The sequence below is a fragment of the Rhineura floridana genome, chromosome 1 (assembly GCF_030035675.1).
Source record: "Rhineura floridana isolate rRhiFlo1 chromosome 1, rRhiFlo1.hap2, whole genome shotgun sequence".
NCBI lineage: Eukaryota > Metazoa > Chordata > Lepidosauria > Squamata > Rhineuridae > Rhineura > Rhineura floridana.
Window position 1 is genome coordinate 109112651 of NC_084480.1, and position 26498 is coordinate 109139148.

The 26498-nt window shown below is 40.2% G+C and overlaps 1 protein-coding gene across 7 annotated transcripts in view; it reads right to left on the reverse strand.

Moving 5' to 3' along the window:
• RFX3 (regulatory factor X3) overlaps positions 1 to 26498 on the reverse strand; it is a 220961-nt gene that overhangs the window by 23741 nt on the left and 170722 nt on the right. For all 7 annotated transcript variants that reach the window (XM_061629144.1, XM_061629118.1, XM_061629109.1 and 4 more), the window contains 4 exons: positions 11043 to 11164; positions 8055 to 8167; positions 7069 to 7184; positions 6479 to 6633 (listed from right to left, as the gene is read on the reverse strand). In XM_061629144.1, coding sequence (XP_061485128.1) covers positions 6479 to 6633; positions 7069 to 7184; positions 8055 to 8167; positions 11043 to 11164 — 506 coding nt within the window. The remainder of the gene's footprint in view (positions 1 to 6478; positions 6634 to 7068; positions 7185 to 8054; positions 8168 to 11042; positions 11165 to 26498) is intronic.

Sequence of the window (26498 nt, forward strand, 5' to 3'; positions counted from 1 at the left end):
AAAGGCCTTCTTCAGGGTCTATAAAAACAAAGAAAATACATCACATGAATACTCACCATATACAAACAAACCGAATTGATTATATGCACATTGCATATAAGTCTATATGTCTCTGTTAGATATATCTCCCATTCACATTAATAACTGGCAACTGATACTATTGTCTGAAGACAAATTATATATTTTCTGAAGAATCATACACAGTTGTAAATATGTGAAAAGAAATCAAGGATTTTCACTTTCAAACATGACAGAGCAAAAAAGCCCAAGAGGGTGTCTCTGAATGTTATCTCCTACAAGAGAGGATATTCTTTTGAATATATATATTACTATATATATACATAGACTTATATGCAATGTACATTATTTTAGTAGTACTAAAACTAGTCATAGTTGTTCATAAAAAGCTGTGTGTATTGTTTTAAAAAAACCTTCTCTGAATCAGTTTAATAAACTAAGAACAATTGTAAGTACGGTTCCATGGCAAGCCACCCTAATGAGAAAAGGAGTCCAAGATGGGTGGAAATTTCTAAAAAAGGAAATTCTAAAAGTGCAATGGCAAGCAATTCCAACAAGGAAAAAAGGGGGGAAACAGCAGAAGAAGCCAATGTGGCTTCACAAAAAGCTTAGAGATGACCTGAAAACAAAAAAGGACACATACAGGGAGTGGAAAGAAGGCCAGGCCACAAAGGAAGAGTGCAGGCAGGTATCACGGAATTGCAGGGATGGTGTCAGGAAGGCTAAAGCTGAGAATGAGCTAAGGCTAGCGAGGGATGCTAAAAGCAACAAAAAAGCTTTCTTCAGGTATGTCCATAGTAAAAGACAGAGAAAAGAAATGGTGGAACAGCTACTCAATGAGGATGGCAAAATGATAACAGATGACAAAGAAAAGGCAGAAGTGCTCAATTCCTACTTTGGCTCAGTCCTCTCCCCAAAAAGGGTCTATGACCCTCCCCGGAAACATGAAGTAGAAGGGGCGGGATTGGAGCTTGAGATTGATAGACAAATGGTTAAGGAATACCTAATCACTTTGAATGAGTTCAAATCTACAGGGCCCGATAAACTGCATCCTAGACTATTGAAGGAACTGGCTGAAGAACTCTCAGAACTGCTCTCTATTATCTTTGCAAAATCATGGAGGACTGGTAAAGTGCCGGATGACTGGAGGAGAGCTAACGTTGTCCCTATCTTCAGAAAGGGCAAGAAGGAAGAACCGGGGAACTACAGACCAGTCAGCCTAACATCAATCCCTGGAAAAATTCTGGAGCAGATTATAAAGCAGTCAATCTATAAGCACCTTGAAAGCAATGCAGTGATTACTAGGAGCCAACAAGGATTTATGAAGAACAAATCCTGCCAAACTAATCTCATCTCATTTTTTGATTGGGTAACCCCCCTTGTAGACTGTGCGAATGCTGTGGACATAATATATCTCGACTTCAGCAAAGCTTTTGACAAAGTGCTCCATGATATTCTGATTAGCCAGCTAGCTAAATGTGGGCTGGTTGAAACAACTATCAGGTGGATCCACAGTTGGCTCCAGAATCGTACTCAAAGAGTGCTTATCAATGGTTCCTTCTCAACCTGGGCGGAAGTAATGAGTGGGATACCGCAGAGCTCGGTCCTGGGCCTAGTGCTCTTTAACATTTTATTAACGACTTGGATGAGGTACACAGCATGCTTGTCAAATTTGCAGATGATACAAAATTTGGGGGCATAGCTAATACTGTGGAAGACAGAAACAAAATTCAAAGGGACCTTGATAGGCTGGATCATTGGGCTGAAAACAACAGAATGACATTCAACAGGGATAAATGCAAAGTTCTACACTGCGTCCAGTTCTGGTCTCCGCACTTCAAGAAGGATGCAGACAAACTGGAATGGGTTCAGAGGAGGGCAACAAAGATGATGAGGGGACTGGAAACAAAGCCCTATGAGGAGAGACTGAAAGAACTGGGTATGTTTAGCATGGAGAAGAGAAAACTGAGGGGAGATATGATAGCACTCTTCAAGTACATGAAAGGTTGTCACATAGAGGGTCGGGATCTCTTCTTGATTGTCCCAGAGTGCAAGACACGGAATAATGGGCTCAAGTTGTAGGAAGCCAGATTTCGACTGGAGATCAGGAAAAACTTCCTAACTGTTAGAGCCATACGACAATGGAACCAATTACCTAGAGAGGTAGTGGGCTCTCTGACACTGGAGGCCTTCAAGAGGCAGCTGGACAGCCATCTGTCGGGAATGCTTTGATTTGAGCAGGGGGTTGGACTCGATGGCCTTATAGGCCCCTTCCAACTCTACTATTCTATGATTCTATGAATCATATTTAAGTTCAATGACAAATGAAGCTTGAATAGCTCCGTAACACCTACCTATGAGATAATTACCCTGTTAAACATACAGCACACTGGTTTCTACAGAGATATCTGACTTCTGACTTTTAACTATGTATTAATTCTCAGACACATTGAAAGGTATTATGCCATCATAATAGCCAGGAAGGGGAGGGCATGAGAGGCAGGATATAAATATTTAAATAAACAACTATAATCATAATGGACCATTGTGGCCATCCTCAGTGACTGCAATTAAATATACAGTTTGTAGATGTAAATTTGCATATCTGAAAGACATGCAAACACAGAGGGCTACTTAAGGGCACCTAAACACACACACATGCACACACACACACACCCCTCTAACGTGCTTTCAAATGGTACCTACACAGTGGCTGAATAGAGTGATAACATTCATAACAAGAATTTAGCACTCACAAAGGTGGTTCTCTGCAAGTACCAGAAATAAAACACAAAAGTGATTTTGCAGGTTTCTGAAGATTTCAGAAGAGGTCCATTCTAAATTCCTTTGTTTCAACCCAATACATTCCTCTAGATTTGTACCAGATCTCTACAATTTAAAGCCTAATTTAACAAGTATATGAAAAATGTTTTCTTGGCATTTATGATTGTTAAGGTGTTTGGAGTGATTAGAAAAAGACTTAACTTTGCATTCTTTGAACTATTCTTGAAGCTGGGATGAGTACTATAAAAGAAAGCCACACTGGAGAGCAGCATTATGTAGCTGAGCATTGTGTAGCTAAGGTGACTACAGAACCCAGCACAATCAGGATTTTGAATTGCTCAGTAGAGGTGATTCCCTGCTGCAGACCTTTGCTCTCAAATTCGTAAAGGGGATAATGATGCTGCACTGGAGAGGGCAGGATTTAGCAGTGTCCCCCCCACTCCCCTTCACATGTTTGTTTACATGTGAAGCTAATGTCCACAGAAGCTAACTAATGTCCTTCCCAAACCAATTCAGGCATGGATATCAGGTCAACCTCTCTTGCAGTGGAGACTAATAATTCACTTCATTCCTATGCCAGTTTCCAATCCTCCTTGCTAGAGATGTGAAGGCCCAGAAAAATTTGGAAAAAACCCTCCCCCCCCTTTTCCCCCCCGAAGTTATTTTTGGTTTTTTCCCCAAAAAATTGGAAGAAAAATGGATTATGGAATGTTTTATTTTAGCATGATGAATAAAATGTTTCATTAAATCTTGGTCCCCCCCTTTCCTCAGTTCTTTTTTGTGGGAATGGATGCTTTATGTCTGCTTGACACTGTGGAGGGCTAGTGGAGACATAAATAATTTAGACTTCTTCCAGTTGGCCCCAGGCTTTCAGAATCCATCCCATGCCTTATCACAAGGATGCACAGTCTTGCAAATTGCAAATTCTACACTTGTCTCTATTGCACTGGATTTCACTTCCCTCTACTTACCACACGTGTTGGCACTGTTACTGCAATGTTAGAGGCAGGGGGAGAATGATCACTGGCAAATCAGCTCCTTTGTATCAACTTTCTATCCCTGAACACAGTTCAATGATTTATATCCACAGGAGTTTCCATTGTTGTCCATGGCCACCTAAAATGCCTGATAATGCTTCCCAACCTTATGTTTAACCACTCTGATTTAAGGGATTGACATGACATTCTAAGAATTTAAAAAAAGAAATTTCCTTTGATGAGAGGGGAGTCTTGCGTGACAACATTGTTGTCATCATACACCCATCTGGCTTATAAATGGGAATCAGACCTATTTTTCTACAATTTTGATTGAGGTAACTTTGATTCTATAACCTTTAAAAGAGGAACCCAAACACCCATTTCATCATTCTAGAGGAAGTCAGATCAGTACTTAAAATGCGACTTTCAAATATCCCCCAAATTGTTTTCTGGGATAAACCCCTTTTCTCCTTTGCCCCCGGGATTCTTCAAGGCTCTTGCTGCTCTTGCCTAATACTGGAAATATGCTGTGGCTTGATAAAATACAAAGGAGACAAACGGTAGGTTGGAAAATCACCAGTAACTACCAAGAAAGGTGAACACAGACCCAACTATTGATTATTTGTGAAGACCACAGTAACATTTACTCACCTGTGAGGAGTTGTTGGTAGCTACATAAATTAAACCCCAAAATGAAATCTGGTTGGCTTAATCTCATTCAAGAATAAGTCTCTGCTCCACAACTATTACACCACAGCTATTACACAAAATTCAAACAGAACACTTTTATACCTGTTGCCTTCACTGTACTTCTTACAAGATACATAGATACATGGTGTATATTAACTCTCTAAATTTTAGAAAAATGCTGAAGACATGATTGACATTTAGACTGTGTTCTACAAAAACACTCAAGTTGTGCCACAAGTAATATAAATAGCAGGGTTTTCTTTCACATGCCTAAGCGAAGGTCAGTAGCATGTTCTTACAAAATTGGATATGTATTTTTTTTTAATGTTTTGTAACAATACCTAGTAGCATTTATAATGACTTCAAGAGAAAATAGCTTTGTTTGCTGCAGGTCTCTCTGAGGTATGTGTGTATCTAACTGAACTACAAAATAACTATTCACAGAAAGAACACAATATTTGTGCAGCTATATGGGTCTCCTCCCCCACAGAAATCATTAACCGTTACTGTTAATGGGAAATAAATTCCTAAGTATTTATCATGGTGCCCAGAACATATAATGTTTTGTAATGAAAATCAGCTTTGCTAGAACCCTCAGTAAATCAGCTTTCTATACAAAAAGAACTTCACTGCAATCTCTGAAAAGAAAACTCTTTTCTTAAGTAGAATAATTTGGTAATGATTGGCTAGCCGTGTATAATATTTACAATTAGATGGCAAGTCTGTCCTGTGAGACATTCCTGGCTTTCTAAAATAAAAGATTGAGACTAGAAAAATGAATAAGGGAAAGAAAATGTTTGTGTTACTTTTCTAACAGTACAGTTAACTAGTAAGATGCACAATCAACTAATACCAGTAAGTCTTTTATAAGTAACATGTTAAGATAGATTCCAACATTCAGCTAACATGTTTGAGCCATGGTTTTACCCTAATAAGTATAAGAGCAAAATCTGATGCAACCACACAGAGGCAAATGTGTAATCATGTTACATGTCAGTAATAGCATGTCACTGAACAGCTGCTTTTCAGCATTGCTGACACATTACTACTGACATGTTACACAACTGGACATGTACCATTACTTGCTGGATCTTCAGGTTGCTGAATTTAGTGAAAAACAAAATATTTTTACAACTGGACATGTACCATTACTTGCTGGATCTTCAGGTTGCTGAATTTAGTGAAAAACAAAATATTGATACAAGCAGGACACCCAGGTCACATGTGGACATCATGCTAAACTGTTTAGCATGGTGAGAACAAGCCGCAATGAGCCTTGTGCTTACTGGCTGCCTCTCTCCTCCTCCTCTGGTGTGCTGGGGGTAGTGAGGATTGGAAGCTTTAACTTCCAGTTTCAATTAACCACAGTTTAGTATGTCATCCAAATTTTAAACTATGATTTGTTTTAATCAAGCCATTTTCATAACCAGTGGTTTGAAGTTGGCTTGTTTTGAACAAACCCTAGTTAATACTGACTACAGCCTGTTGGGTTGGGATGACAAGACAAGCTACAAGAAAATTAACCAAAACCAAATGCTCCTAAGCTCAATGGCCACACAGCAGCAGGAGTGTGAATCCAGAGCTCACAGCAGCTTATTTTCATCACATTTAGACTGTGGTTTAGTGTGACATCTAAACAGAACAACATATTTGAACCTTCAAAGTTTTAAGTTTTATCATATGGATTAGAGGAAGAGTTCGAAGGATTTTTTTGTTATAAAACAAGTGTACATTGCTGTGGCAACAAAAAAAACCCCAGAATTCAGATAAATATATACCACAAATGTATTGAAACCTACTTTTTCCAAAACACAGAATTATAGTTTAAGCACAGTGTTTACAACTGTAGGGTATACCTTTCTATAAAGTAAATAATAGTGACTGCACCCACACTGCTTCTGAAGTCTTTAAAGTCACTCCGAAGGGGTTCCTTGGGAGATACTGTAGTAGCCACAAGATCACCAGAAGAAAAAGAAATCCTTACAAGACGTCATCTATATTCAACTTACTAGGAATAGGTCTAAGGACGTCAGGAATGAGAATCTCCACCAAAGCCTGGTACATCACATGGTCACAGTTACACATCCATTTCAGAATTGACTCATTTTTGCACAGAGTAATCAGCTTTGCTTTCGGAAGTCGACTTTCTATTTCACTCAGATTGCTGGTGTGAACAAATGTATTAAATGAATAAATGAAAATGCATTTACATGAAGATAAAAAAGAAGAACAATGGACTTCAACGTTTTTAAAAATAAACATTAGGGATGTCTGAAACGCATCCAACCGCCCTGAGGCACTTAGTGTTGTAATGGCTGATATACGGCCTCCAGAGCTATAGCCAAAGAGCACTATTTTATGCAGCAGTGATAAGAATGGTCTTTGGATTGGATATTATTTCATGAGAAAATAACTGGGCCTATTCCCATAAAATAAAATGGTATGCATACAAATACATACTGCGGTTATAATAACATACATGACAATTTAATCTAGTAATTAAAGAGGCAGCTTTCCTATTTAGTATGTAAAATTTAGATTTCTACTTTATTTGAAAACTGCACTAAACTATTCACAAACTGAAAAAAAGATTACCAACCTTGGTTCAGTAATAGTAGTGCCATCGGTTGTTGTTGAAGGAGAATAGCGCCAGAAAGTCTGCCACAATTTTTCTATTAGGCTAAACTGAAGGTTTACTACAACATCCAATATTGCCTTAAAACAAAACAAAAAAAGATATAAGAATTCCATCACCATCATCTCTTCTCCTCCAGACTTTAACCATGGTTAATGCTTACACGTGCACTGATCTCAACTAGGATTTCAAACATAGTCAAGGGATCAGGAATGTTACATGTGCTCTGGCTCTTGGGCTTTGCAGCCAGAATCCCACACATGGAATTATTTTAGTGTTTTGTTATTTCTATCTCAATTTTTTCATTAACAAGTTGGTAGTTAACATTGATTGGTAAGCTAAACCAGGACCACAACCTATAGAACTGCATGACTGTGAATCCAAATGAAAACTTTGATTTGCTCCTTGAGCCTCACAGCATGTTGCATTGGAAACTAGGGCTATGGACACACTAGTCGTCAGAGCAAAGTGTTTCCATGAGACACACTTGGAGGGGCAGGGGGATATACTGCCAATCAATTGCTGATCACAACTTTTTTTAAAAAAAGCATTCAAGCTGCTCCCACAGGTTTTACAGTAAAAAGGGAGGGTTTGACTTGCGTTGTGTGCCCATTTTCAGAAGAAAGAGGTGGAGGTGCACTGGAACCAGCAGAACAATGAGTGCGTCTCTACCCTAGGAGAGTTTCAAGAGCATTTCAAAGTAGTAAGTCAGGAAACTCAATGGAAACATGCTTTTACACACACTTACAGAAATTCTCAATTTTTTACCCTACAACAGCATGTTTTTCAAACATACACACATTTAGTATGCATCTTTGTAGTTCTCTTCACAATATTCAGTTTTCCAGGCAATGGAGAAACTGATTATTACTGTGCATCACATCAGGAGCTCTTGATTGCATGAGGGGATGTCAAAGGTAAAACGGCTTTGTAAAACCCTTCTTCCTTACCTCACAGTGCTCTCGATAGAGACTCTGCAATGACTTAATATCCTCAAAAGTAGTACCATCTGGCAGAGAAGAGATTTCAACTTCTCCGAACTCTGGAAGTGCTCGAGATGCATCTGTTTCCATGACAACAAGCATGGAAGACAAATATTATAAACTGTGTCAATCCCAGTTTAATTAGGAAAACATTTAATGGCACAAAGAAATAAATACCAAAAAGGTCATAAAGTATTAGACTCAAAATCAAGAAGGTATAAGGTTTTTTATATTTAATAAGAGTGCAGTTACAAAGGACTCAAAATCTTATTCTTCTAAATTAAGCAGAAGTAGCCAGATCTGCTAAATAGCATGTACTTGATTCATAGGAATTAAGAAATACTTATACAAGTTCAAGTATTTCCAACTAAATGAGAGACTTACTGCTCTGAATGTTTAACCCCACTGTATTCTCACTAAGATCAAGTAGTGCATAATCTTGAACCACCTGTGTGAAAACTTAATTAAAATTGTGAATATATATAGGACTGAATCCAGAGATAAGATGACCAGAACTCTACTGGTTCAATGGGGCTTTCCTTGCTCCTCCTCACACTATAGCATCATGTGTCCTCTGAAAAGCCCCTCCTGAAGATTGAGGGTCCCTCTGGAACAGTGTGTGATGGGAAATTCTGACAATTCAGCAGAGCTGCCTTCCAGAAATGCCTTTCTGTTCAAACACATCTAATCCAGCAAATATTAATATTTGCACATTTTAATATTCCAGATGGCTTAGTAAAATGCCTATATAGTTATATTTGCATATTATACAAAGCTTACAAATCTAAGTGAGACTTTAGGGGGGAAATGATCAGAGCATGAAGTATGTTGCTCTAGCTAATTACAGTGTATTCACTACTACACATGAAGTTCAATTGGTTCTTAATTCAATCTATTTATTTATTTAATTTCTACCCTACACTTCCTTCTAGAAGGAGCCCAGGGTGGCAAACAAGTGATAAAACACTAAAAACATCTCTAAACAAAACATCTTTAAAAAAATCTTTACAAGTATCTTAAGACCAATTCCAACCCAGATGCAGATTGGAATTAAGATCTCTTCTTAAAAGGCTTAAAGAGGAAGGTCTTCAATAGGTGCCAAAAAGACATCAGAGATGGTGCCTGTCTAATATTTAAGGGGAGTGAATTCCAAAGGGTAGGTGCCACAACACTAAAGATCCGCTTCCTGTATTGTGTGAAACAGAGTTCTTGATGAAGCAATATCTGCAGGAGGCTTCACCTGCAGAGCGCAGTGACTGACTGGGTATATAAGGGGTAAGACAATCTTTCAGGTATCCTTGTCCCAACCTATATAGGGCTTTGTACACCAAAACCAGCACCTTGAACTTAGCCTAGTAGTTAATTGGCAGCCAGTGCAATTCTTTCAGCAGCAGGGAAACATGATGGTGATACCCTGCTCCAGTGAGCAGTTACACTGTCGCATTTTGCACCAATTGCAGCTTCTGGACGAACCTCAATGATAGAGCCACACAAGAGTCCATTACAGTAGTTCAGCCTGGATGTTACTGGTGCATAGACAACAGTGATCATGCTATCAGAGTACAGAAACAGCCGCAGCTGTCTTACCAGCTGAAGCTGGAAGGCACTCCTAGCCACCTAGGTGACCTGGTTCACTAGCGACAAAGATGGATCCAGGAGCACCCCAGATTATGAACTTGCTCTTTGAGAGGGAATACAACCCATCCAAAGCAGGCAATTGACCAATTAACCAGACTCAGGAACCACCTACCCACAGTGTTTCCATCTTGCTAGGATTCAGTCAGTTTATTGACCATCATCCAGCTCACCACCGCAGGGCTTGCACAGCCTCTCCTAATTCAGATGTACTGCTGACACTTTGCCCAAAATTTCCTAATGACTGCTCCCAACTGCTTCATATAGATATTAAACAGCATTAGGGACAAGATGGTACCTTGCGGCACCCCACAGCACAACTGCCAGGGAGCCAAAAGACTATCACCTAATGTTATTCTCTGAAACGGATCCTGGAACCGGATCAGAAACCACAATCAGAACCACAATAAAACAGTGCCGCCGATACCCATCTCACCAAGTTGGCTCCTAAGGATACCATGGTCAATGGCATCAAAAGCTGCTGAGAGATCAAGTAAGAATAACAGGGTTGCCCTCTCTCTGTCCTTCTCCTGATAAAGGTCATTCATCAGGGCAACCAAGGCCGATTCAGTCCCATAACCAGGTCTGAACCCAGACTTGAAAAGATCAAGATAATCTCTTTCATCCAAGAATACTTGCAATTGCCGCACCCCAACCCTCTCAATCCCCTTCCCTAAAATGGGGATATCTGCCACTAGGCTGCAGTTGCCACAAACCAATGGGTCCAGGATGCACTTTTTCAGGAGTGGTCAGATAACTGCCTCTTTCAGATAGTTTTTGAGACAGATATTCCCCAACCTTAAGAAGCAGTCTGTATCCAATGTAACAGCAACCTTAGCTCTGGTGGAAGATGATGTGAGTGACTCTAGCAATACCATGGATCACCAAGTGCTTCCAGAATGCATTCTTATAAGAAGTGTGATCAAGCTACATGTGTTGAGGGTACAGCTAAATAATGCTGGAGTAGTTCATCCCAAACATTGTTAAAAGAGCACATCTGTGACACAACAATAGTGTAACTATAACTGAATAAATCCCATCTTTGCATAAGACTGGGCTGGAACGTCATGGTGAGCACCTGAATTTCTTTGTTTCAAGTATGAATGACAGCTTTATTTAAGCTCAATACACTTCCTAGAAACTTACTATTTGCATTACATTAAACTCATACAAGTGGTCACACTCCACCATTAGCTTACTCTGGATCAGCTTATTAAATACAATAGACTACTTTAATAATATCTTTGTTCTCTATTTTAGCCAAATGCTATACTGGTTATTTTTTTCTTTGGACAATTGTAAAATATACTTCTCACATACCCAAAAATTGTTGGTGATGCTGACTTTGGGCAATTACAGTTTGTTCAACAGATGTGCCTGTCTGCTGACCACTTGTTGTGAAACCGTCTGTGACTCCATCCACTTTCTGCATAGGCTTGTACCTGGAATATATCATATATAACATAGGACAAAATTATTCATTTCTATCTCCATCTCTTCCAAGGGATTAATAATCTTAGACATTTTAACAATGTTTTGTGATACACTCAGCAAACTCTAACTGAAGTAAAATCTCTCTCAGGAAACTTCTCCCATAACTCAAATTTGAGCTCTTCGTGGGAGGGGGGGGGAGGAAGAATTATGATTATTCAGTCATGTTTTGATGTTCTGATCAATTCACAGAACAGCATCTTACATATGAAATATATTTTTAATAATAGTCCCAACACTTGGACACTGAACTTGTTTATATATTAGGTAAAAACAAAAACCTGAAAAGCATGGATGGTTTATATTTCTGGCTCACCTTTTTTGAATACATAAGGTTAGCAGTAAAAATGAAGATAAGTACATCAGTTTTCTTTATTACCACTCATTTTCTGTACCACTTTTCCTTAGCTGTCTAACCTAAGTAAATGCATTAGCTTTTCCTGGAAATTAAATCTGAGAAGAGGCAACACACATAACTTAAAGTGCAGGTAGCCAGGACAGTTACAAGTGGTTTTGTATTCTCTTAATTTGTTGTTCTTATGTGCCTTCAAGTCAATTATGACTTATGGCGACCCTATGAATCAGTGACCTCCAAGAGCATCTGTCATGAACCACCCTATTCAGATTTTGTAAGTTCAGGTCTGTGGCTTCCTTTATGGAATCAAGCCATCTCTTGTTTGGCCTTCCTCTTTTTCTACTCCCTTTTGTTTTTCCAAGCATATGGTCTTTTCTAGTGAATCTTGTCTTCTCATGATGTGTCCAAAGTATGATAACCCCAGTTTCATCATTTTAGCTTCTAATGATAGTTCTGGTTGAATTTGTTCTAACACCCAATTATTTGTCTTTTTCGCAGTCCATGGTATCCGCAAAGCTCTCCTCCAACACCACATTTCAAATGTATTGAGTTTTCTCTTATGCGCTTTTTTCACTGTCCAACATTCACATCCATACATAGAGATTGGGAATGCCATGGTCTGAATGATCCTGAGTTTAGAGTTCCGTGATACATCTTTGCATTTGATGACCTTTTCTAGTTCTTTCATAGCTGCCCTCCCCAGTCCTACCCTTCTTCTGATTTCTTGACTATTGTCTCCATTTTGGTTAATGACTGTGCCGAGGTATTGATAATCCTTGACAAGTTCAATGTCCTCATTGTCAACTTTAAAGTTACATGAATCATCTGTTGCCATTACTTTAGTCTTCTTGACGTTCAACTGTAGTCCTGCTTTTGTGCTTTCCTCTTTAACTTTCATCAGCATTCGTTTCAAATCATTATTGGTTTCTGCTAGTAGTATGGTATTGTCTGCATATCTTAAATTATTGATACTTCTCCCTCCAATTTTCACACCTCCTTCATCTTGGTCCAATCCTGCTTTTCATATGGTATGTTCTGCATATAGATTAAACAAAAAGGGTGATAAAATACACCCCTGTCTCACACCCTTTCCAATTGGGAACCAATCGGTTTCTCCATAATCTGTCCTTACAGTAGCCTCTTGTCCAGAGCTTGGAAAAGTTACTGTTTTGAACTACAACTCCCATCAGCCCAATCCAGTGGCCATGCTAGCTGAGGCTGATGTGAGTTGTAGTTTAAAAAAGTAACTTTTCCAAGCTCTGCTCTTGTCCAGAGTATAGGTTGCACATCAGGACAATCGGCTGTGGTACCCCCTTTTCTTTTAAAGCATTCCATAGTTTTTCATGATCTACACAATCAAAGGCTTTGCTGTAGTCTATAAAGCACAGGGTGATTTTCTTCTGAAATTCCTTGGTCTGTTCCATTATCCAACGTATGTTTGCAATATGATCTCTGGTGCCTCTTCCCTTTCTAAATCCAGCTTGGACGTCTGGCATTTCTCGCTCCATATATGGTAAGAGCCTTTGTTGTAGAATCTTGAGCATTACTTGCATGGGATATTAAGGCAATAGTTCAATAATTACTGCATTCCCTGGGATCCCCTTTCTTTGGAATTGGGATGTATATGGAACGCGTCCAGTCTGTGGGCCATTGTTTAGTTTTCCATATTTCTTGACAAATTTTTGTCAAAATGTGGACAGATTCAGTCTCAGTAGCTTGTAGCAGCTCTATTGGTATGCCATCTGTTCCTAGTGATTTGTTTCTTCCAAGTATGTTAAGAGCAGCTTTCACCTCACATTCTAAAATTTCTGGTTCTTCATCATACAGATCCTCTGTGAATGAATCTGTCATCCTGGCTTCTCTTTTATAGAGTTCTTCAGTGTATTGCTTCCATCTTCCTTTTATTTCATCTCGGTCAGTCAGTGTGTTCCCCTGTTGATTATTCAACATCCCTACTCTTGGTTTATATTTCCCTTTAATTTCTCTAATCTTTTGGAATAGGGCTCTTGTTCTACCCTCTTGGTCTAGACTTCTGACAGCATTGCTCTTAGCTTCTTCAACACTCTCAAACCCCCTCACCATGTTAAGCTGTGCATCCTAAGGGGGGATTCTCGTATACTATACCAGAGGGGGCCACTCCGTGGCTCTCCAGATGCTGCTGAACTACAGCTCCCATCAGTCTCAGCCAACACAGTCAGGGATGATGGGAACTGTAGTCCAGCAGCATCTGGAAAGCCACGGAATAGCCACCCCTGTACTATACTATATTATAAGCACAAAGCAAAACAGTACTGAATGAGTCCAGATATTTGGCAGTTGCTCAAATTGCACAAGTTAATTCCAACACAAACTTTATTGGGCTATTTATTTAAAATGCATAGTGCCAGGGCCGGCTCCAGGCATGCTGGGGCCCTTGGGCATCAGCTTACCCTGGGCCCCGGCGTGTGTGCACGTTCGCATGCGCACGGTCCCCCCATACCCTCACCTACCTGTCTCCTGTCTTTTACTATTGCCATTAACTAAGATGGCGGCCACGGTTTCCCTAAGGGAATGAAGCCTCCGCCGCCATCTTTGTTGATGGCAAGCATGCATCCTATGTGCGCGCATCTCTGCCATCAGCTAAGATGGCAGCAGGGGCTTCAGTACTTTAGGGAAACCACAGCTGCCATCTTCATTAAGGGCAATACTAAAAGGCAGGAGACAGGTAAGTAGGGGGTCGCAGATCACCAAAGGGGAGCAGAGGGGCCACTGAGGGGCCACCTGTAGCTCCAGGGGCCCTCAGGCCACTGCCCCACCTGGCCGCCCTTTAGAACCGGCCCTGCATAGTGCCATACAATGTACTGTTTTCTATCATCTGGTCTCTTGATTAATGTAGTTGGTTTAATCAGTGAGTCAAACCATGAACATGAACTCAGCAATAAGGATTCTGAAATAAAATCAAAACTGCTTTAAGGGTACAACTGTTTATCACAATGAAGAATTTTAAGAACTGAAGAAAAACTAGTTGCAGTATTAAAGTCAACTTGATCATATATGCTTGCACACCAAACCCACCTCCCCACTTTTATGCTAGGGAGTTAATTTTAGTATGAAACAGGATTAGCAAAAACATTATAATGAAGCATAATGATCAATAAAACAATGTTGACTAGATGTAAGTCTTATGTGGGCAGACAGAAGCCTAATCTGAAGTGACTCACTATTTTACAGCTATTTCTCACATGTAGGTCACAAACCTCTTCTAGGATGCACACCTTAACATGGTGAGGGGGTTTGAGAGTGTCAAAGAAGCTGAAAGCAATGCCGTCAGGATTCTAGACCAAGAAGCTAGACTCCTAGTCAAAGTCAATAATTTGTTTCTTGCAAACACATTTTTTGAGCAACCAATAAGATGACTGTATATGTGGACATCACCAAATGGTCCATATAGGAAACAAATTATATATATGTATAGAAATGGCACAGATTCAAGAGATCTTTAATGCAAGATACAAGTCAGTCTTTCTGAACATAATGTTGAAACCAATCGTTTTATTTTTTCAGCTCGTATCAGGCAGGAATTAGTATACATTGTAAGCAGGTGGGCTACACATTCATTGGTTGAGTTACTCCAAATAGATGGCCATTGTTTGGGGAAAAAAACAAGCCTTTATACACTAGACACACTGACAATCAATTTTATGGCTTCCTTGATGCTATTCAGATGTTGCACACATGTTCTTCAGAGAACAGAGAATACCATCTATGATTTACTGCTGTCTAGATGGTGGAAGCAGGAAGACTGAGAATAGCTATCCTCTGCATGAATTCAGGGTAGGCATACATTTGTCACCATAAAGAGAGATGAAAAATGGAGTATGAAAATCTAAATCATCCTAATCCTCAAGCCACACGTGATGGTATAATTCCCAGAGAAACCAATGAATACATTTTATTATAAACAATTAGAAGATTGTAGATTTGGCTATTTGAAAATGCTGAATGAGAGGCACGTTCTCTCTCTCTCTCTCTCTCTCTCTCTGTGTGTGTGTGTGTGTGTGTGTGGTGTGTGTGTGTGTGTGTGTGTGTGTGTGTGAGAGAGAGAGAGAGAGAGAGAGAGAGAGAGGGAGAGAGAGGGAGAGAGAGAGAAAGAGAGAGAGAGAGAGGGAGAGAGAGAGAGAGAGAGAGAGGGAGAGAGAGAGGGAGAGAGAGAGAGAGAGAGAGAGAGAGAGAGAGAGAGAGAGAGAGAGAGAGAGAGAGAGAGAGAGAGAGAGCTGTTCCCAATGTCCCCATCATCCCACATGCTCAATCCCCAACATTCCTAGTTGGGGAAAGTCTGCAAGAGACACACATGTGACAAGAAATGTGTGATTGTTGCCCAAAAGAGTAGCCCTGAATATCTTTCTCCATATCTTCCCTGCAACATCTAGTACATAAAAACATGATGCAGCTGCTTTGCTGAACCTAAGCAGGTTCATGTTCTGGTCAGTACATGAATGGGAGACCATCTGAGAACTCCCATGTACACTGCCTTGAGTTCTATGATGAAAGAAAAGCAAGATATAAATATACTAATTAATGAATAAATACATTTATATATTTTTATCACCCTATGTGTTTAATCTATATGCAGATCATATGGAAAGAGGGATTGGACCAAGATGAAGGAGGTGTGAAAATTGGAGGGAGAAATATCAACAATCTAAGATATGCACACGATACCATACTACTAGCAGAAACCAATAATGATTTGAAACGAATGCTGATGAAAGTTAAAGAGGAAAGCACAAAAGCAGGACTACATCAAGAAGACTAATAACAGAAGATTTATGTAACTTTAAAGTTGACAATGAGATGTTGGAGGAGAGCTTTTGCAGATACCAAAAGACAAATAATTGGGTGTTACAACAAATTCCTCCTCTTCGGATGCACACTGAAGAAGCTGAGAGCAATGCCATCAGGAGTCTAGACCAAGAGGCTAGACTCCTAGCAGGGGCACCCATGGCGGAATGGTCAAAGCTGAGACACCAGACTAAGATGCATCCAAACTCAGAGGAAGGCAATAGTAAACCACCTCTGAATATCTCTTACCATTAAAACCCTATGAACAGAGTATCCAAAATGCAACACAAGATAGTGCTGGAAGATGAGACCCCCAGGTCAGAAGGCACTCACCGAGCTACTGGGGAAGAACAAAGGACAAGCACGAGTAGCGCTGTGACTAATGATGCAGCTGGGTCAAAGCCGAAAGGAAGCCCAGAGGCTGAATCACACAGATGCGAAAGGAGAGTCCGGAGTTGTACGACACACACAACAGGAACATGGAATGTGAGAAGCATGAACCAGGGAAAGTTAGAAATTGTCAAGCAAGAAATGGAACATATCAACATTACAATATTTGGCGTGAGTGAATTAAAATGGACAGGAATGGGACATTTTCAATCAGGCAACTACAAAATATTTTATGCAGGAAATGAGAAATCAAGAAGAAACAGGGTTGTTTTAATAGTGAGAAGTGATGTAGCGAAAGCAATTCGGAGCTACAACGCAAGGTCTGAGCAAGTGATATCAATGAGATTAATCAGGAAACATATTAACTTAACCATCATCCAAGTCTACGCTCCAACATCAAACACAGAAGAAGAATTGGAGAGATTTTATGCAGAAGTACAGGAGGAAATTGATCACACACCAAAACAAGATATGATGATAATCATGGGGGATTGGAATGCAAAAGTAGGGAACAGAGAAGAATGAGGAATTGTGGGAAAATGGGGCTTAGGAGACAGAAATGAAGCAGGAGAAAGATTTATTGAATTCTGTGAAGCCAATGATTTGTTTCTTGCCAACATATTTTTTGAGCAACTGAAAAGACGACTGTACACGTGGACATCACCAGATGGACAATATAGGAATCAAATTGATTATATAATTGGAAACAGAAGATGGAGAAGTTCCATACTTTCTGCAAAAACAAGACCAGGAGCAGACTGCGGTACAGATCATGAACTGATCGTATCGAAAATCAGAGTAAAGCTAAAGAAGAAGAACAAAGCACTCATAATGCCAAAATACAATTTAAATAACATCCCAGAAGAATATACAGATCAAATAAGGAACAGATTTGAGAGAACCAGAAGAACTATGGACTGAAGTCAGGGACATTATCAGGGAAGAATGCAAAAAGACAATACCTCTAGTTAAAAAGAGAGAAAGACCTCAATGGATGACTGAAGAAACTTTCCTGAAGAAAGGAAGCCCAGAGGCTGATGCGCACAGATGCGAGAGTCCGGAGTTCGAAATTGTCAAGCAAGAAATGGAACGCATCAACATTAGAATACTTGGTGTGAGCGAACTAAAATAGACGGGAATGGGACATTTCCAGTCAGGCAACTACAAAATATTTTATGCAGGAAATGAGAAGTTAAGAAGAAATGGGGTTGCTTTAATAGTGAGGAGTGATGTAGCAAGAGCAATTAGGAGCTACAACACAAGGTCTGAGCGAGTGATATCAATGAGATTAAACAGGAAACCTATCAACGTAACTATCATCCAAGTCTATGCTCCGACGACAAATGCAGAAGAAGAGAAATTGGAGAGATTTTATGCAGAAGTACAGGAAGAAATTGATCACACACCAAAACAAGATGTGCTGATAATCATGGGGGATGGGAATGCAAAAGTAGGGAACAGAGAAGAATGAGGAATTGTGGGGGCATGGGGCCTAGGAGACAGAAATGAAGCAGGAGAAAGACTTATTGAATTCTGTGAAGCCAATAATTTGTTTCTTGCAAACACATTTTTTGAACAACCGAAAAGACGACTATACACGTGGACATCACCAAATGGTCAATGTAGGAATCAAATTGATTATATAATTGGTAGCAGAAGGTGGAGAAGTTCCATACTTTCTGCAAAAACAAGATCAGGAGCAGACTACAGTACAGATCATGAACCGGTCGTATCGAAAATCAGAGTAAAGCTAAAGAAGACCAACAAAGCAATCATAATGCCAAAATACAATTTAAATAACATCCCAGAAGGATATAAAAATCAAATAAGGAACAGGTTTGAGGCTTTAACCTTAGTTGACAGAGAACCAGAAGAACTATGGAATGAAGTCAGAGATGTTATCAGGGAAGAATGCAAAAAGACAATACCTCTAGTTAAAAAGAGAGAAAGACCCCAATGGATGACTGAAGAAACTCTTAAAATGGTTAAAGAGAGAAGGAAAGCAAAAGCAAAAGGAGATAGAAACACAGTCAGAACCCTAAATGCAACAATACAGCAACTAGTACGTAGGGACAAAGAGAACTATTACAATAGTTACTGTATAGAAATAGAAGAGGACAACAAAAAGGGTAGAACAAGAGCCCTATTCCAAAAGATTAGAGAAATTAAAGGGAAATTTAAACCACGAGTAGGGATGTTGAATAATCAACAGGGGAACACACTGACTGACCGAGATGAAATAAAAGGAAGATGGAAGCAATACACTGAAGAACTCTATAAAAGAGATGCCAGGATGACAGATTCATTCACAGAGGAACCATATGATGAAGAACCAGAAATTTTAGAATGTGAGGTGAAAGCTGCTCTTAACATACTTGGAAGAAACAAATCACCAGTAACAGATGGCATACCAATAGAGTTGCTACAAGCTACTGAGACTGAATCAGCCCAAATTTTGACTAAAATCTGTCAAGAAATATGGAAAACTAAACAATGGCCCACAGACTGGACGCGTTCCATATACATCCCAATTCCAAAGAAAGGGGATCCCAGGGAATGCAGTAATTATCAAACTATTGCCTTAATATCCCATGCAAGTAAAGTAATGCTCAAGATTCTACAACAAAGGCTCTTATCATACATGGAGCGAGAAATGCCAGACGTCCAAGCTGGATTTAGAAAGGGAAGAGGCACCAGAGATCATATGTCAAACATACGTCGGATAATGGAACGGACCAAGGAATTTCAGAAGAAAATCACCCTGTGCACAGCAAAGCCTTTGACTGTGTAGATCATGAAAAACTATGGAATGCTTTAAAAGAAATGGAGGTGCCACAGCATCTAATTGTCCTGATGTGCAACCTATACTCTGCACAAGAGGCTACTGTAAGGACAGAATATGGAGAAACCGACTGGTTCCCCATCGCAGAGGGTGTGAGACAGGGGTGTATTTTATCACCCTTTTTGTTTAATCTATACGCAGAACATATCATACGGAAAGTAGGATTGGACCAAGAAGAAGGAGGTGTGAAAATTGGAGGGAGAAATATCAATAATTTAAGATATGCAGACAATACCATACTACTAGCAGAAACCAGTAATGATTTGAAACCAATTCTGATGAAAGTTAAAGAGGAAAGCACAAAAGCAGGACTACAGCTGAACGTCAAAAAGACTAAAGTAATGACAACAGAAGGTTTATGTAACTTTACAGTGACAATGAGGACATTGAACTTGTCAAGGATTATCAATATCTTGGCACAATCATTAACCACAATGGAGGGAAGCTGTGAAAGAACTAGAAAAGGTCCTCAAATGCAAAGATGTATCACTGAACACTAAAGTCAGGATCATTCAGACCATGGTATTTCCGATCTCTATGTATGAATGTGAATGTTGGACAGTGAAAAAAGCGGATAAGAGAAAAATCAATGCATTTGAAATGTGGTGTTGGAGAAGAGCTTTGCAGATACCATGGACTGCAAAAAAGACAAATAATTGGGTGTTAGAACAAATCAAACCAGAACTATCACTAGAAGCTAAAATGATGAAACTGAGGTTATCATACTTTGGACACATAACGAGAAGACAAGATTCATTAGAAAAGATAACAATGCTTGGAAAAACAGAAGAGAGTAGGAAAAGAGGAAGGCCAGATGGATTGATTCCATAAAGGAAGCCACAGACCTGAACTTACAAGATCTGAACAGGGTGGTTCATGACAGATGCTCTTGGAGGCCACTGATTCATAGGGTTGCCATAAGTCGTAGTTGACTTGGAGGCACATAACAACAACAACAACGAACAAATTAAACCAGAACTATCATTAGAAGCTAAAATGATGAAACTGAGGTTATACTTTCGACACTTAATCAGAAGACATGATTCACTAAAAAAGACAATAATGCTGGGAAAAACAGAAGGGAGTAGACAAAGAGGAGGACCAAACAAGAGATGGATTGATTCCATAAAGGAAGCCACAGACCTGAACTTACAGGGTCTGAACAGGGTGGTTTATAACAGATGCTATTGGAGGTCACTGATTAATAGGGTTGCCATAAGTTGTAACTGACTTGAAGGCATGTAACAACAAAGGTCACAAAAGAATGTCATCATTTGCAGTTGTCTTTGAAATTAAGATGTTAAATATTGAATGTTAGCTTGATACATACTGATTTATTATTTCAGGAATGCAGCACCTGAACAGCTAGAAGTGCAGTAGTAGAATAATAGGAGAGCTATACACAACTAATCTTAAAGAACAATTATACAGATTTTTTTCTACGAGATTTAGCTATCTACAATAATATTAAAAGTTAGAATAGTAAAGGGTATGGGATTTAAAGTTTCTTTTTCAAATAAATCTTCGCAGAAGCAGCTGAAAGGAAACCTGTGGAATTTGTCTTCTATGCATATCATGGCAGTCTCAAATTACAGGGTAGCTGAGAAAAGAAGTAAAAATGCTCCAAATTTAAATTAGTTGCTTTCTACAGTGAAACAAAAGAACATGTGTACTTTCCACTCAAGAGTTACTCCCAGCAAAACATGAAGAAATTAAAAACAATGCCGCTCCAAAGGATGCATCCATTTCAGGATGCACTTATTTTATCTTCCCCATAATGGCTATTCTAAACTTACTTGTGCCCTGCAACAAGTGATTATTTCAAATAGAGCTGTACAATTCTGATCTACCCTTGGCCTCCTTGACCTCTCAAGTTCCACCCACCACATGTCTCCACTAAGGTCATAGATACTGTTGCACAGCCTCCATGTGAGAATTTCTGTCTCCTCCCTGCCTCATCTCATCATCCACACTCCCTGTACTCTCTTGTCTGTTTGCTGCCCTTTCTCAGCTGTATATTTCCTCCATGTCTTTGCTGCTTCCTTCCTTGTTTCTCAAACTGGTGCTTAACATTTCCCTGTTCCTTCAACCACTATGCATCCTGGTCTTGCTCTTCTCTACTGCCTCCTGAAACACCCTCACACTGAATCCTCAGACTCTTCTTCCTTTCTGAGGCACTCAGTATGCCCTGCGTTATACTGCATCATCCAGTTTGGTGCCCTCCAGATATTTTGGACTACAACTCCCATCTGCCCTAGCCAACATGGCCAATGGTTACGGATGATGAAAGCTGTATTACAAAATATCTGGAGGGGACCAGTTTGGGAAAGGCTAGCATAACCCATACTTTATCTCCATAACACACTGACTCTCAATTTTCCTGCTATTGGCTACATTGATTGTCAACAAGGTGTTTTGCCTGCCTGGTGCGAAGGTTGCGGATATCGCCCGTCGTTTAGATAGTTTGGTAGACAGTGCTGGGGAGGAGTCAGTGGTCGTGGTGCACGTTGGCACCAACGACATGGGGAAATGCAGCCGTGAGGTCCTGGAAGCAAAATTTAGGTTGCTAGGTAGGATGCTGAAAGCCAGGATCTCCAAGGTGGCTTTCTCTGAAATGCTACCGGTTCCACGAGCAGGACCAGCCAGACAGGCCCAGCTTTGCAGTCTCAATGCGTGGATGAGACGATGGTGTCGGGTGGAAGGGTTTAGATTTGTTAGGCACTGGGGAACATTTTGGGACAAGCTGGGCCTGTACAAAAGGGACGGGCTCCACTTGAACCAGAATGGAACCAGACTGCTGGCACTTAAAATTAAAAAGGTAGCAGAGCAGCTTTTAAACTGACTGAGGGGGGAAACCTGACAGGAGCTGAGAAAGGTCCGGTTCGGAATAAACCTTCCCCCTGGGATAAAAAACAAAGAAATGATGAAATTTTAAAAGGGGTAGGCCTAGAAGTAGGGATTGTGGGAGCAGGGGCACAGGATATAAATTCAGAAGAGCAAAATTACCACAGGCCAAACCACAAGTGCCAAAGACACTTGAAGAGAGACACTGCTTACAAGTGCCTGTATGCTAATGCTAGGAGCCTCCGAACCAAGATGGGAGAACTGGAGTGCTTGGTCTTAGAGGAGAGCATTGATATAGTGAGCATAACGGAGACCTGGTGGAATGGAGAAAACCAGTGGGATATGGTTATCCCTGGATATAAACTATATCGGAAGGACAGGGAAGGACGTATTGGTGGCGGAGTCGCTCTATACGTGAAAGAAGGCATTGAATCCAGCAAGCTCAAAACCCCAAAAGAGGCAGACTCCTCCACAGAATTGTTGTGGGTGATGATACCATGCCCCAGGAGGGACTTAATACTGGGAACGATCTATCGTCCCCCTGATCAAAATGCTCAGGGAGACCTTGAGATGAGATATGAAATTGAGGAAGCATCCAAACTAGGAAATGTGGTAGTAATGGGTGACTTCAACTACCCGGACATAGACTGGCTGCATATGTGTTCCAGTCATGACAAAGAAGCAAAGTTTCTAGATATTCTAAATGACTATTCCCTAGACCAGTTGGTCATGGAACCGACTAGAGGGACGGCAACCCTGGACTTAATCCTCAGTGGGGACCGGGACCTGGTGCGAGATGTAAGTGTTGTTGAACCGATTGGGAGCAGTGACCACAGTGCTATTAAATTAAACATACATGTAAATGGCCAATTGCCAAGAAAATCCAACACGGTCACATTTGACTTCAAAAGAGGAAACTTCACAAAAATGAGGGGATTGGTAAAAAGAAAGCTGAAAAACAAAGTCCAGAGGGTCACATCACTCGAAAATGCTTGGAAGTTGTTTAAAAACACTATATTAGAAGCTCAACTGGAGTGCATACCACAGATCAGAAAAGGTACCGCCAGGGCCAAGAAGATGCCAGCATGGTTAACGAGCAAAGTCAAGGAAGCTCTTAGAGGCAAAAAGTCTTCCTTCAGAAAATGGAAGTCTTGTCCGAATGAAGAAAATAAAGAAGAACACAAACTCTGGCAAAAGAAATGCAAGAAGACAATAAGGGATGCTAAAAAAGAATTTGAGGAGCACATTGCTAAGAACATAAAAACCAACAACAAAAAATTCTATAAATACATTCAAAGCAGGAGACCATCTAGGGAGGCGATTGGACCCTTGGATGATAAGGGAGTCAAAGGTGTACTAAAGAACGATAAGGAGATTGCAGAGAAGCTAAATGAATTCTTTGCATCTGTCTTCACAGTGGAAGATATAGGGCAGATCCCTGAACCTGAACTAGCATTTGCAGGAAGGGATTCTGAGGAACTGAGACAAATAGTGGTAACGAGAGAGGAAGTTCTAGGCTTAATGGACAGCATAAAAACTGACAAATCACCGGGCCCGGATGGCATCCACCCGAGAGTTCTCAAAGAACTCAAATGTGAAATTGCTGATCTGCTAACTAAAATATGTAACTTGTCCCTTGGGTCCTCCTCCGTGCCTGAGGACTGGAAAGTGGCAAATGTAACACCAATATTCAAAAAGGGATCCAGAGGGGATCCCGGAAATTACAGGCCAGTTAGCTTAACTTCTGTCACTGGAAAACTGGTAGAAAGTATTATTAAAGCTAGATTAACTAAGCACATAGAAGAACAAGCCTTGCTGAAGCAGAGCCAGCATGGCTTCTGCAAGGGAAAGTCCTGTCTCAGTAACCTATTAGAATTCTTTGAGAGTGTCAACAAGCATATAGATAGAGGTGATCCAGTGGACATAGTGTACTTAGACTTTCAAAAAGCGTTTGACAAGGTACTCACCAAAGACTTCTGAGGAAGCTTAGCAGTCATGGAATAAGAGGAGAGGTCCTCTTGTGGATAAGGAATTGGTTAAGAAGCAGAAAGCAGAGAGTAAGAATAAACAGACAGTTCTCCCAATGGAGGGCTGTAGAAAGTGGAGTCCCTCAAGGATCGGTATTGGGACCTGTACTTTTCAACTTGTTCATTAATGACCTAGAATCAGGAGTGAGCAGTGAAGTGGCCAAGTTTGCTGACGACACTAAATTGTTCAGGGTTGTTAAAACAAAAAAGGATTGCGAAGAGCTCCAAAAAGACCTCTCCAAACTGAGTAAATGGGCAGAAAAATGGCAAATGCAATTCAATATAAACAAGTGTAAAATTATGCATAGTGGAGCAAAAAATCTTAATTTCACATATACGCTCATGGGGTCTGAACTGGTGGTGACCGACCAGGAGAGAGACCTCGGGGTTGTAGTGGACAGCACGATGAAAATGTTGACCCAGTGTGAGGCAGCTGTGAAAAAGGCAAATTCCATGCTAGGGATAACTAGGAAAGGTATTGATAATAAAACAGCTGATATCATCATGCCGTTGTATAAATCTATGGTGCGGCCGCATTTGGAATACTGTGTACAGTTCTGGTCGCCTCATCTCAAAAAGGATATTATAGAGTTGGAAAAGGTTCAGAAGAGGGCAACCAGAATGATCAAGGGGATGGAGCGACTCCCTTACGAGGAAAGGTTGCAGCATTTGGGGCTTTTTAGTTGAGAGAAAAGGCGGGTCAGAGGAGACATGATAGAAGTGTATAAAATTATGCATGGCATTGAGAAAGTGGATAGAGAAAAGTTCTTCTCCCTCATAATACTAGAACTCGTGGACATTCAAAGAAGCTGAATGTTGGAAGAGTCAGGACAGACAAAAGGAAGGACTTCTTTACTCAGCGCATAGTTAAACTATGGAATTTGCTCCCACAAGACGCAGTAATGGCCACCAGCTTGGATGGCTTTAAAAGAAGATTAGACCAATTCATGGAGGACAGGGCTATCAATGGCTACTAGCCATGATGGCTGTGCTCTGCCACCCTAGTCAGAGGCAGCATGCTTCTGAAAACCAGTTGCCGGAAGCCTCAGGAGGGGAGAGTGTCCTTGCACTCGGGTCCTGCTTGCGGGCTTCCCCCAGGCACCTGGTTGGCCACTGTGAGAACAGGATGCTGGACTAGATGGGCCACTGGCCTGATCCAGCAGGCTCTTCTTATGTTCTTAACACTGTAACTTCCACCCACTATCCCTGATCAAGAAACAAAATTGGACTGAGAGTGAGCAGAGAATGACTGTGCATCTCCCCAAGTAATAATTCCAGTCCGATCACAGCTATACAAAAGCAAATACATGATAAATTATAAACAAGCATGAAAGCACTTAACAATGTAAAGAAAAATATGTCAACATGCATTAAGTGAAGATGGACGATACCCTTCCTAGATGCACTTGGACTTCTTCTGAAAAGGTTTTCATTATAATAATACATATTTTTACAAAGTCAGATTTTGCTATCTATTTTTGCTTTTCTAGAAAAACCAAACACAACATAATAAATGATACCATAGTATTGAAAGCCCATATACATACTTTGGAATAGTTATTGCCCATTTAAGTTAAGCTTTGTTATCTATAGAAATAGTGAAGGTGTTAATGGAAAATACGTAGGGCCACAACTTGTTTAAAGAAATTTTAATCACTTGCATACTAATATTTTAGACTTGTAATGAACATTGACATTAAAAATTAGGCACACTTTCCACAAAACTTAAAGAAGAAATAGTGTGTGGTACATTTCTAGAGCACTCGGACATTAAGCAATAAAAACTAAGACGCACAGAGTTTAAAAACTGCCATTCTATAGCCAGGATTTAGAGAATGCGACATTTGCAGGAGAAATAAAAGTAGTATACTGTAGCCAACTCCCCTTCTTCCCTCCTTCATTACTTTGTGTCACTTAAATATTTTTAAAGATATAATGCCTCTACGAATAGAGGTTTGTTACTAGCAAGACTACCCCCTTGCCAGTGTATGCATAGGGTCAAGGGT